A 12,579-nucleotide genomic window follows, 5' to 3' on the forward strand; every position below is an offset into this window, starting at 1 on the left:
TTCAAAACATGGTTATCAACTTGAGCAAGGGAGAATAATCTAGAGCCTCAAATTAAGTGTAGATTGTAAATTCAAATTATGGAGGACCAAGGAAGAAGAGACAATGCATTAACTTATCAAAGATATAAACAATGAAAAATGCATCTCAAACCCAATCAATGTAACAATAAAAGAAGCAACTAATTGACATACATTTTGCTAAATTTTAGATTAACTTTGTAGAATCTATACTATTGATATGTACTATTTTTTTGGTCAATAAACATATTAAACTCGATTATAAATTGGCAAATAGTATGTCATTTTATTACTATATAAAAGCTTTAATACAAACTTAGATGTATTTTCTTTATACTTTTATTGAAATTTTTGATTGATATAAAATATCCCTATTACCACGTGGTTAAGAGCATGTGTTTCCTCCTAAGAAGTCATAGGTTCAACACTTGAAGGGTAGAGTATGTATGCCTTCCTAGACTTAGCTATCAAATAGCTGGGAGGTGGGTCCCATGTCCCACAAACAAGGGGTCTCATACATGTTGAATAATAATAATATATGTAATCTATAAAAATAACGGTTATGAATCTGTCCTAATTGCTGAGTTATGATAGGTTTTCTCTATTGTGTAAAAAGAACATGTTTTTTTGTAACCTGGGCTCTAGTGGACAACCAAAACCACCTCGATTATATGCACCATCTTAAAATTAACTATAAAAAAAGGTATTGAAAACGAACCAGGGTATCAATCGAAGGAAACCAAAGTTCGGCTGTCTGGCGCAGTTCAGTGGGAAAGCTTCACCGTCTGCGAGTGTGGAAGTGCATTCCAAGTAGTAACATTTTGATATTATTTTTTAAATCCTCAACCCCGAGGGAGGGAGGGAGCGAGTGATAAGCAGCAATGGGGATGCGAATACTGAACGAGGCGCTGAGAAAAATGGTGAATGCAGAGAAGAGAGGTTTCTCCTCCGTTGAGCTCCAGCCGATGTCATTCCTCATGGTCAATTATCTCAAGGTCATGAAAAATCGAGGTAATTATCAGATATCTCGCTAAGACTATATTTATTTATTTGGTTATTCTTATCCACTCTCTCGATGCCCTGAACTTAACCAGCTTTGACAAATGCCTTGAATGGTGTCAAAGTGTCGGAACTTGAATAAATCGAGGCAGCAAGGTGTCATTTCCCTATCCAGGTAACGGGCATGGCATGGTTGTTAGATCCTATGTTATCTATATGGGTTTTGGTGAGCTTCACCAGATTTGGGCAAATCTGGTCTTTACAGGCAGATTCTACAGTAGTCGAGTTGGCAGACTTTCCGAGTACGTAGTTTAGAAAATGAAGGAACATTTTTAAGAAAGTAGAACAAATATTCCATTAAAGAAACATTTCACACTAAAGAAGGCTACTCCTAGCATTATTGAGAATGCGTTTGCTATCACAATCTTTCATGAAAAATAAAATGAAATAGTACTCCAAAATAACGGTCCATAGTAACAGTGGAATAGATGAAGAATGGGCACCTGTTTATATAAGTACGAGAGAACATGGGAGTTACACTTCACATGGGGGTTACAGAAGTGAGGAGAGAATAACCTAAAAATAGTCCATGACATATGACAGTCTACGGCAAGTCTATATAGAGCGAGGACACATGGAAGATGAGTTATAAGGTTGAAAAGAATACCATCTCATGAATCTCAATCGAATATCAGGACCTCACACTTAGGATATTATAAATTACAATCCTAAACATAGGAAGTAATCATTAACTTTAACACCCACCCATAACGCTTAATTCATTATCTCTCACATTAATGCTTTGTAAACTTCTCCGATTTCTCCATTTCAAAGCCTTTGTGAAAATGTTGGCCATCTGATCCTCAGTTGGAATTGAAGCCAACTCAATGCTCTGCTCTGCGTTTCCTTTAGAATGAAATGGTGATTATCACAAGACGATGTTGTAGAATCATATTGTAGAAGCTAAAGTGACTAAGTAGTAAGAATCCTTCTTAGCCAAATTGTCTCATATTTAGCCAAAACAATTACCTTATATTCTAATACTGTTATTGACAAGGAAACAATAGCTTGTTTCTTATTGCACCAAGAAATCACACCAGAACCAATGGTGAGTGCATATCCTAGTGTAGATTTCGTCTCATCAATGTTGCCAATCCAATCTGAGGTTTGTAGCCTTGAAGGTTGAAGTCGTCGCATATAGTGAAGAGGAGTCTGAATATGAGAGTTCCTTTCGTTTATTGCAGAATTCCCTTTGCAGCTTTCCAGTGAGAAGGAGTCTGAATATGAGAGTTCCTTTCGCTTATTGCAGAATTCTCTTTGCAGCTTTCCAGTGAGAGATGGATGGAGCTCTCATAACTGTGACACAACATCAACAATATAACTAGTATCTGGCCCAGTGGTAGTCAAATAAATGAGGTTCCCACTAGTTGCCTATACAACGTACCATCAAAACGTTCACTAGAACTATCCAAAACGTTCACTAGAACTATCCAAAGCAACTCAACACTTTCTTCATACGAGTAGCCGTGGGTTTGAAGTCCTCCATATTTAAATATTGTAATAGACTATGCGGATATTTAGACCGAGATACAAATATTTCTTTTGCCATACTTCCATGCCTAAGCAGTAGTGCAAAAGATCTAGATAAGTCTTCTCAAAAGCTTTACAACGTGGCTCTTTGAGAGAGATGATCTTACAAAGGCCACTTCAAATGAGCATTAAATCATCTTCTACATATAGTGCAACTATAATAATCTGACCTTCCTGATTTTTTACATCCAATGAATGAAACCATTCGCATCTTTAGGGAATCAATGGGAAATAAAGTATTCATAAACGTGAGAATGCTGAGCCCTTGGAGCTTGCTTTAACCCATATAAGGCTTTCTTAAGCCAACAATCAAGATTTCTTTACCAATTTGAACAAAGCTTTCAGGTTGCTCCTTGTAGGCTTTCTTTTCAAGAATGCCACTGCGGAAGGCACTCTTTACATCCGTCAAATTGTGCTGCAATATTAATCAACAATTTTGATTGTAATCATCTTTGCCACTAGTGTAGATGTTTCTTGAACTCTACATCTTCAACTTGAGTATAACCTTACCACAAGTTGAGCTTTTTACCTACCAATAGAACTTTTGTTTTGAGTCAAACTCAATCCATAAACCCATCAACAACCCACTGTTATTTTGTTTGGGGGAAGTTCAACAAGATCACAAGTCTCATTTTTCAAGATAGAATTGAATTCTCCTTTCATGTCGTCTTCCTATTGAGGTTGACTTTGAGCTACTTTATATGACACAGTTTCATCAATGCATTAAAGCATTAGACATTAATGCATAATTAATTTTTATGCAAACTTCTTGTTTGAAAAACTTCATTGGCATTGACATATTCCACCTTCAAGTCTTTATGGTGGAATTTCCATGCACCCTAGGTCTGGTTTATGCCTTAGCTAAGAACACAAACACACTAGAGATGCCCAACTTTAAACAACTTTGCACAACGAAATATGACAAGAAGTAGATCAATATCAATACACAAGATTTATGGTCCAAAACACGTTCCTTATTAGCCCATCAATAAGAAAACCTTAGGACTCCTGTACTAGGGATCATGGCCTTCTACAAACCCCAGTACAATGCTAATAGACATAGTCAGTCCTTTGACCAATACAACCAGGGTCGAGGCCTAGTCCATCAGGCTCTCCTTTGCACCCATACAAGAATATATAAATGTACTTCTTGTTGCTGTCCTTGACAATCAACCCTTTCAGTCATCTTTAGTCCATAAGATCTATTCCTTTAGACCTTTTTCACTTGCTGTAGCTCTCAGCCTTCCTTTGTTGATATAGCCTTGTAATAACTCAACCAGTCCTTTTACACCTTGATTAGCCTTGTAACCAGCCACCTGACAGCCCTTATCCTCCTCCTTGACTTTGTGCAGTTGATCTAGGCACTTTCTAGGCCTTAGCTGCCCTTCTGTAGGTCTTGGCCTACTTTATAACCATAACCAACCTACTGTCATCACCTCGACCTATTTTTCTAGGTTGTGACCAGCCCTTAACAGGCCCTCGTTATCTCAACGACTGCCTTGCAAAGCACAATACAGACTCTCGACCTACTGTGGTCCTTCCGCCTGATCTTGGTCCCTTTCTCTGGCAGATCCTTGGTCTGCTTAACCTTCAAAAAGTCCTCTTGCTTCCTGAACTAGCCTCGACCCTTTCCTCTTGGCAGCGACTGGCTTTACCAGAGCTACAAACCACCTGCGGATTGCTAAACTTGCCTCGACCTTCCAAAGCTGCCTTCCACAGACCTGTGACCAACCTAACTAGGTCTGCGACTTCCTTTGGTTGTCCAACAAGCCCAAACATATCTCCTTTACAACCACAAAAACCACAAACAACTTTCTCCTAGGCTCGGCTAAGTCTCCAACCTCCTTGGCCTTGCTTCAACAGACTTCGACATCTCTCTTTAGCTTTTTGTCTTCTTTTAGGGTATACGACTAGGTCACATTAGCCTCCTTTCTCCACAAGATGAAGTCCTTCTCAGCTTGTGATTAGCCTCTCCTTTGGCTCCATATTTATACTTTTCCATAGGTCATTTAGGGAACCCCTTGGTCCATTAAGGTGTTGCCCACTCTGCCTCTTAACATTAAATTAGAATATAAAATTCATTATCTTGGGTTCTGTTACCACTCAAACCAGCAGGGGACCTAAAAGGGGTTCCTAAGAGGGCAACTGCTAGGTTAAGGGCAACGGTGGAGGCTTAGCCCATTGTCACCACAGCTAAGTCTCCCTGCTCTTTATGGACTTTCATCGATGGGAGGAGTCTCGATAGTGTAAGGATCACTTGTAAAGTATATGTCAACAGATAGGTGGAAAGTGACCCTGGAAACCCTTTCCCAAGGATGGAGTGAAGAATGGAACTTGCTTGCTCTTTAAGCAAGGGACTTGGTCCTCCAGGGGTAAGGGGTGAGGATTGGAGGGTTGAGGGAGAAGGAATAGGCTTATAGATGAGGTTCTCAATCCCTATAATCCTTGGGAAACTTGGATTCCCAAATGGTCCTTGACAAATAATCTTTATTGAGAAGTGGGACCACACGGGGCCAAGTGGACCCAGTGTAGGTTTGGGGATGGAATGTAGCAACCAATGATGTTCCTATTCTGGACAAGGTGAAAGGAAAGGACCAAACAAGAATATTTACTTCAAAAGGTTGAATTGATCCTGTTGAGGTCTAGCCTTAGGGATGCCTAGGCAAAATTCGATCCTAGTGCTAGGGCTTGGGATTCCTCAAGATTCTACCGTTAGAATTGCCTCAAATTTGGAAGGGAGGGAGGGGACTCACCAACACAGTAGCCTGTAAGAGATCGAAATTTTTCCTTGGGTCAATTCTCGGGAAATTGATGCCCTAGGTGACCTAATGGGGCTAGACCTAGGGAAAAAGGGGAAAATGGTAAAAAGAGGGTTAAAATGATCACCCTTTTTGAGGGATCAGTGCCTAATTCACTTGGGGATATGGAGTCAAGGATGATGATGAGTAAGAACTTGGTTTCTTGATCAAGGAGGCTCGGAAAGTCAACTTCATCCAATGTTGAGAGAAAGAAAAGAAAAGTGACCTTCAAGCATTTATACTTCAAAGCAAATGATGCAAGCTTATCGAGACAAATAATCTCTAGGACATTTCATTCATATAACATTGGCCCATACATTAAATTAGCTAAAACATGCTTAATTCCACATTTCAATTATGCAACAACTAGCCCTAATTTTAGCAGTATGCAACAACAAGAATAACAACGTCAAAATTTACTTACAACGTTATAGAATATATCCAACCAGCATTTCGTTTGTAAGACAAAGCTCCAAGATAAGAAAAATAGCCCAAATCCATACGTCAAAATTCATCCATCTCCCAAAAATATCCTCCAAGGAAAAAATGCCAAGTTCTCCATGATTAGAGAGATCCCTAGTCCAGTGATGATCCAAATGAATGTATCTAACATCAATATATAACCTCCTAAGGAGTTCGAATTAGCCTATGGGCATACATTAGCCTCTAATGATAAAATAATGTGCAAATAAAACCCCTATTGGTGACAAGCCCACCAAACTAGCTCACAAGTGTAAAAATAAGCCTCAGAAGGGGCCAAATAATAACATTATATGTCGTGGGGCCCTCCAAAGACCTAATAATGTCCTGAAGTGCCATACTGAGGAAAAAATTCCTTGGAATATGATGGACAAGGGGGTGGCCCCTTGTTCTCCAAGTAGTAGACCTGTGGTGCTCCTAGTGGGTCTGAGGGCACATAAATGACCCCATGGGTCTCCATATGAATCAGAGATGCCTGTAGATCCTCTGCAAGGGTCCGAGTGGTGGAATGAATGCTGTCATGACATCGTACAAGTTCTGGGACACCTGCCAAGAGTGTGGGGCTCCTGTGGGGGCCTGTTGGGCATAATGTACCAAACATATCACCATCATCCCAAAAGTGGATTGCTAGTAGTACTTAAGCATAAATGAAGATTCGTGGAGTGCTGTCTGTTGATGTGGAGGCCAATGACTCTCTATGCCATAGTTTTAAAAACCTGTCGGCTTGAACCAAACACTGGTCAAACCAGCCGGTTCATTGGGCAACGGGTCAAACTGGCCAAAAAATCTGGTTGAAGGGTCCATTTCGCCCAAATTTCACAAAAATGGGACCTAACCGACCGGTTTATGGTCAAACCAGCCGGTTTATTGCCAGGGTAGCTATAGACCCCACATAATGCAATTTTGTGAGTTTTGAAGCTGTTTTGAGGGAAATTGGGTGTTGTTTTTCTCCATGAATAGTCCCTCCAAGAAAAGCATGCCTAACCTCTCATTTGCCTGATACCTCTCAACCGTAGCAATGTTGGCAATTAATGGTAATGTTAAATTCTTCAAGTAAAAGTGACATTTCCTTTATTTTTCATTTTCATTTTCATCCTTTATTTTTCATTTTCATTTCCTTTACTTAAATTTTTAATATTACCATGAAATGACTAAGGATGTTTGAGAGTGGTTTTAACCTCATTGGATTTCATATGGAGAAACTAGAATTTTAGATTTCACTCAAAATTCAACAAACTTAATGGTTTTCAGGATTTCATGGTTTGGGGGTTTGCAATGTTTCCATATGATTCTATCACGCGTGAGGGTATGAGATTGACATTTGATCAAGAGCATGAAGCCCTTTAAGAACCTTGATGTTGGTGGCATTGATTGTTGAACTTTGTTGATGCTAGTGGTATTGATTGTTGAACTCCTCTACCATGGCCTTAATAAGAATGTACCCTTCACTCAAAGGAAAACAACTAGTTAGGCATGCTAATCTTTTTCTACGACATTATAAGGTTGAGGAGATGAACCCTTCACTCAAACCAAAATCATTGGTTAGGCATGTTAAACCTTTTCAATTTCTATTATGTTATAAGGTTGAGTGATCCAAGTTTGAAGACTTTGAGCTAGATGATGTTTATGTATCTCTTGTTGTTAAGTTTAGGTATGTTCTATGCTGAGAGCAAATTTACTTCAATTTTCCATATTAGCTCAATATCAATTCCAGATTAGCAATCACATTTAGCATGATAGTAAAATGTAAATAGAACATAAACATGAATCTCATAAAACAAGCCAGGACAAGAGGACACAAGATGTGGCGCCAGCCAGGGACAAACCCCAATGTGGGAAAACCCTTGATCAATTCTTCTTATGTTCTTCAATAGTTCAGCAGAGAGAGAGATAGTACATATACATCAGAAGTCAACATTTTGACTTATCAAAATAAGAGTAGAGATCTTCTCTAAGAAGATGACACATGAGGTAGCAGATCTGAACTCAGGTGATTCCATCACCATGCTATACCTATCACTGTGCTGCACCCATCATCACTGTGCTGCACTATGCTGCACCCATCATCACTGTGCTGCACCATGTTGCACCATCATACCATGTCCATCATCACTGTGCTGCACCATCACTGAGCTGCACCATGCTACACCATCACTGAGCTGTACCTCATCATGCTGCTCTTCATCATCATTATGCTGCATCCTTCATGCTGCACTATGCTGTACCCTTCATTGCACTATGCTTACTGCAATACATCATCATCATGCTGCTGCAATACATTCTTGCTGTTGCACTACTTACATCATGCTGCTCTATAGGATTGCTTATGAACACAACTCCTAAAAAGGTCTCCACTGCTGGCTATGGCTTGTGTCCTAGCCCAGTTGTGAACTGCAACTAGGTCTCTCCATACAATGATGCTTCCCATACAGAGGAGCAATGTGAATTGATGTCATATCCTAAAGAAAACCAAAGCATCTTGATTCCAACCATATTATAGAGAAACAAAGTGTATTGATCAAGAGAAACAATAATACATACTGTGGATCGTGATACATCAAGCTGTCCACCACGTCTACAATATCATGTTACTAGGGAGACTACCCTGTCATGGATACTATGTTTGCCATGTCATATAATATATATACTGTCTGACATACCAAAATCCTGTCAGCCATACCATGTATATACATGTTATTCACTGCCTGCCATGTCAAAGCACTGTCTGCCATATCATGTATATACATGTTGTTTGCCATACCATGACACTGTCTGCCATATCATGTATATACATGTTGTTCATTGTCTGCCATACCATGCCATACACAATGTGATGATAATATATAATGCAAACAGAGTGCAATGTGTGTTTATACAATGAGTGCGATGTTAATTACAAATCACAAATTATACCATACATATTGAATACATGTATTACAGTGTGTTGTAATTACATACGTTCTATGGAAATTTGATGCTAGCTTGACTGTGCTTTTCAACTAGTCACTGGTTATTCCATATGCGGGCCAGAGATTATGACATACACAGATATACCTTATGAGAGCCAGAGATTATAATGAACTCCATCATACCATATGCGAAAATGGATCTCTCTTCATGATAACGTCAAGATCTAGGGCATCTCTGCTTGGGCAGCGTATCCTCTCTAGATCTCTCCTCCCACCAAAACCCAATGACAAGTGGAGAGAGATCACAAGAGATGATTGTTTAAATGACTAGGAGGCCACCTCTATTTATGCTAAAACATTGAGGAATCCAAGAAAAATATCAGCTGCCATAAATAAGTAGACCCACATGGAGTTTGGCCCTAGTTTCCAATTTTAAGACTTGTTGATGATCCCATTTCTAGTAGCACTGAATCAATGATTTGTTTCATGAGTGACCATGTTGATCAGTGATTTGTAGTTTTGATGTCTATTTTAGCTACTACTACTACTAAAGTTGTAGAGGAGTTTTAGGAGTCCTCAAACTTTGAGCCATATTATTTATGTAGCTCACGTTGTTGATCTCTTGTCTAGTAGTGGTGATGAGTTCGATCATGATGAGGAGTGATCATGTTGTTGATCACTAATATGTAGAATTGTAGTAGGCCAGTGGCCCCATAGCTTAGAGCATTGTTTTCGGACTCTAGAGGCCATTTAGAGCCTCATTGATTATGTATTTTGTTGCTGATGTGTATTGCACTTGATGCCATTTTGATATATTCACCTTTACATGGTAGTATATAGATGAGAAAACCTTGCATATTTTGTCTCTATTGGTTTGGAATCATGGTTTTAAATCTTAAAAAGTTTTTTATTATTATTAAAAACTAATTATTTCATGTATTTTTTGAAATACCGGTTCATTGAGATTTGACCAGTCCCGGTTTGACTGGTTTTGGTTTGAAACTTGGTTTATTAGGTGGACCAGTCTGGTCACCAGTTCCAGTTTTTAAAACTATGCTCTATGCACACCCTATATGTGCCAATGTAGACCTCTGGGGGTTAGGATCCCGTATAGGGAGACCAAACCCAAATGGAAGCCACCTGTAATCTTGCATAAGTTCCAATGCGTCCCCTAGGCTTCCAGTACAACCAATCATTAAAATAATCAGATAAAAGAGTTTACAAACCATAGATAACAAAGTGGGCACTTCATAATGACATGCCCTTCCGTAGTGGGCTTTGGCATGTGCTAGTGTCGCCAATCTCCAAAGGGGGTTAACCAAGTACCTTATTAGGTGGTTTCAACCTTTAAGGGGATAATATGTCCAAGGTACATCCCTTTAATGGGGGTGGCAAGTGATAAATAGGTGGAATGGAGTAGGGAATGAGAGGGGCAACCCTGGGCCACATATTGGGGCATAAGGGTAGCTAGATAAGGGGAAGCCCACATCTGGGTATGTAATGTGTAGGAGGCAACAATCGTGGTACATGAGGTGCCCCGACCTTGATTTTTGCGCCCTTCTTTATATGCCTTTTGCCTTTTATGATTTTTCTTTAATTAACTGTCCGGGGCTCAAAGGACAAGAGCATGATGAATAAGATATAGCAGTGATTACCCCTTTTTAGGTAGGGCGGTTCATTGCCCTCCAAGGGTTGGGACAATCATGGGTTCTTGAATGATTAAGGAGGCTCATCTAGGCCTATGGAACCAGGGTGATGACCATGGATTGGGGCAGAGCTCATGCATTGGCTTTTGCCCACGTGCTAATTATTTTTGTCCTGATCATCTTTTGCATTTTGTGGTACAATTTCTGGTTAAATGTGGTCAATTATGCTTTCTTATTTTTTCTTTTCGCTGCTTCAACCTCCGGGGCATCATTCCCGGCCAGACACAAGGTGGGGGCAAGGGGGTAGGGAGTCTGGCCCTATGTGGACCCAGGGGGGAGAAATGATGAATGGGGGTATAGTGAATGGAGCGGGACCACGCACCCAAAGTCGGGTTTTCCCAAGTAGTACCACCCTAGAACCAAATGGTCGATAAAGTCGATCCCATTGGACTAAGATCCAAGGGTAACATCCAAAAGAGATCAAGGGGACAAGAGCACAAACTAAGCCCACCCTTTCTGCCAAATCCCCCACTCAATCCATACCTAGAAGTATACATGAGAAGTAAACCCAATACTCAATTACCAAATGATAGGACTTACCTTTAGATTTGGGAGGCCCACCTTCAAACATACGATCAATACAGGTGGGTGAGGGACCACATGGCTGGCTCAGGTGGCAGAGAAATGGCACAACGAGCTAGCAGGAGGTTGCAAGGGGCTGCTGGCTGCTGGCTGAGGTCCATCATGGAGAAAAGTTTCTCTTGGGGATATCATCCACGAAGTGGTGGGTAACATCTGGCTCCAACCGGGATGTGATCTCTCTCGAAGTGGATGAGGCCGCTTGAACGGGAGGTCACGAGAACTCCAAAAATCTCTTGGTCACCGTAGACCTGCTATCTGCACATGTCAAAGATCAAAGCCACGGGGCAACATGTTTTTCATGGTGTCTTATGATCACCCTGATCCAGGTGGATATTGGTGGCCACTCGCCTATTCCACTTGGATCCTCACCATTGTTCTTTCAGTTTCCTTAATTGTAGCACAATTTACTATTTTTGGCAGTTTTTTGGGTCTTGAACTTCCGGAGTCGTTTTGAGGCCCTAAACGACGTTTTTTTTGGCAAAATAGAAATCCTGCGATTTCTATGGAAATCGCGTTAGCAACTGTAGTCCTTGGAGAGATCTTTCCAACGAGGCATCATCCGCATCAAACAGAGATAATATGACCAAGTTACGACCCCGAGAAGTTGGTTGCCCAACTAACCCCAACGGGGCCCATAAACTCTTGGTGTTTCATCTCCTCGGGTTAAGGTTTTGGTTGTTTAGGGTTTTCTCTTATTGTTGAATAATAAAAAAGGCCATTGAGCCTCATTGTAACTCAATTCAGAGGCATGTAGCTGCCACATCTCTTCTCAGAGATAAGCTACCATTGCTCGAGCTAGTCTTATTTCCATTATGTTTGTAAGCATATTTCAGTATTTGATATTAATGAAATGAAGTATAATTTTTGCTGCATCTTTGTATTTATGGTTATATCTGTAATTTGTTGCATCCTGTTTAAATCTGGATCAGTGGTATCAGAGTGGTTTTCTCTTTCTGTATTTTTCTTTGCATGTCCCCAACGAGGTCGGGATATAAGGAGTTAGGGCTTGATCTGGTTGAACCTTTGCAAGATCAGCCTCGCAAACCCCGACGATTACCCATGGGGAAAGAAAAGAAAGACGAGGGAGCAGGAGATCCTATCAAAATATTGCTCGAGGATGCCCTCGAGAAACAAAGGAACTCGATGATGGATAACTTTGCCTAGATCCTTCAACGGTTGCCCACCGACGGTGCATCCACATCTAGCAGCCACCCTGGAGGCTCCACACCTTTTAAGGTACAAGTAAACTTTGACATTCCCATACTTGAGGGCCAAATAGATGCAGGCATCGTAGATAAATGGTTAAATATGCTAGAAGGATATCTTTCTGTTCATGATTTTTGCAGATGGGAAAAAATTACTTTTGCTCTTCTCAAAGCCGGCCCCACGGCAAGGACTGGTGGGAAACCTACTGTGAGCAGAAGGATGAAAGTACGACTTCACTGTTTTCAGCTGCTCCCACTTGGAATTCGTTTCGGGATGCCATCAAGGAGCAGT

At 40.5% G+C, this 12,579-nt stretch overlaps 1 protein-coding gene across 2 annotated transcripts in view; it reads left to right on the forward strand.

Moving 5' to 3' along the window:
- The first annotated feature begins 669 nt into the window (after positions 1-669).
- The window catches only part of RPS15AE (ribosomal protein S15A E), a 106,377-nt gene continuing 94,467 nt past the window's right edge, over positions 670-12,579 (forward strand). Inside the window, exon 1 of one of the 2 annotated variants that reach the window (XM_089428990.1) lies at positions 670-1,029. In XM_089428990.1, coding sequence (XP_089285116.1) covers positions 900-1,029 — 130 coding nt within the window. In that variant the 5' untranslated portion in view covers positions 670-899. The remainder of the gene's footprint in view (positions 1,030-12,579) is intronic. The other variant, XM_089428989.1, reaches the window with a different exon arrangement.

This window comes from Pinus tabuliformis, chromosome 4_2, assembly GCF_031772625.1.
Source record: "Pinus tabuliformis cultivar Carrire ecotype Pingquan chromosome 4_2, CPIR1, whole genome shotgun sequence".
Classification (NCBI taxonomy): Eukaryota; Viridiplantae; Streptophyta; class Pinopsida; order Pinales; family Pinaceae; genus Pinus; species Pinus tabuliformis.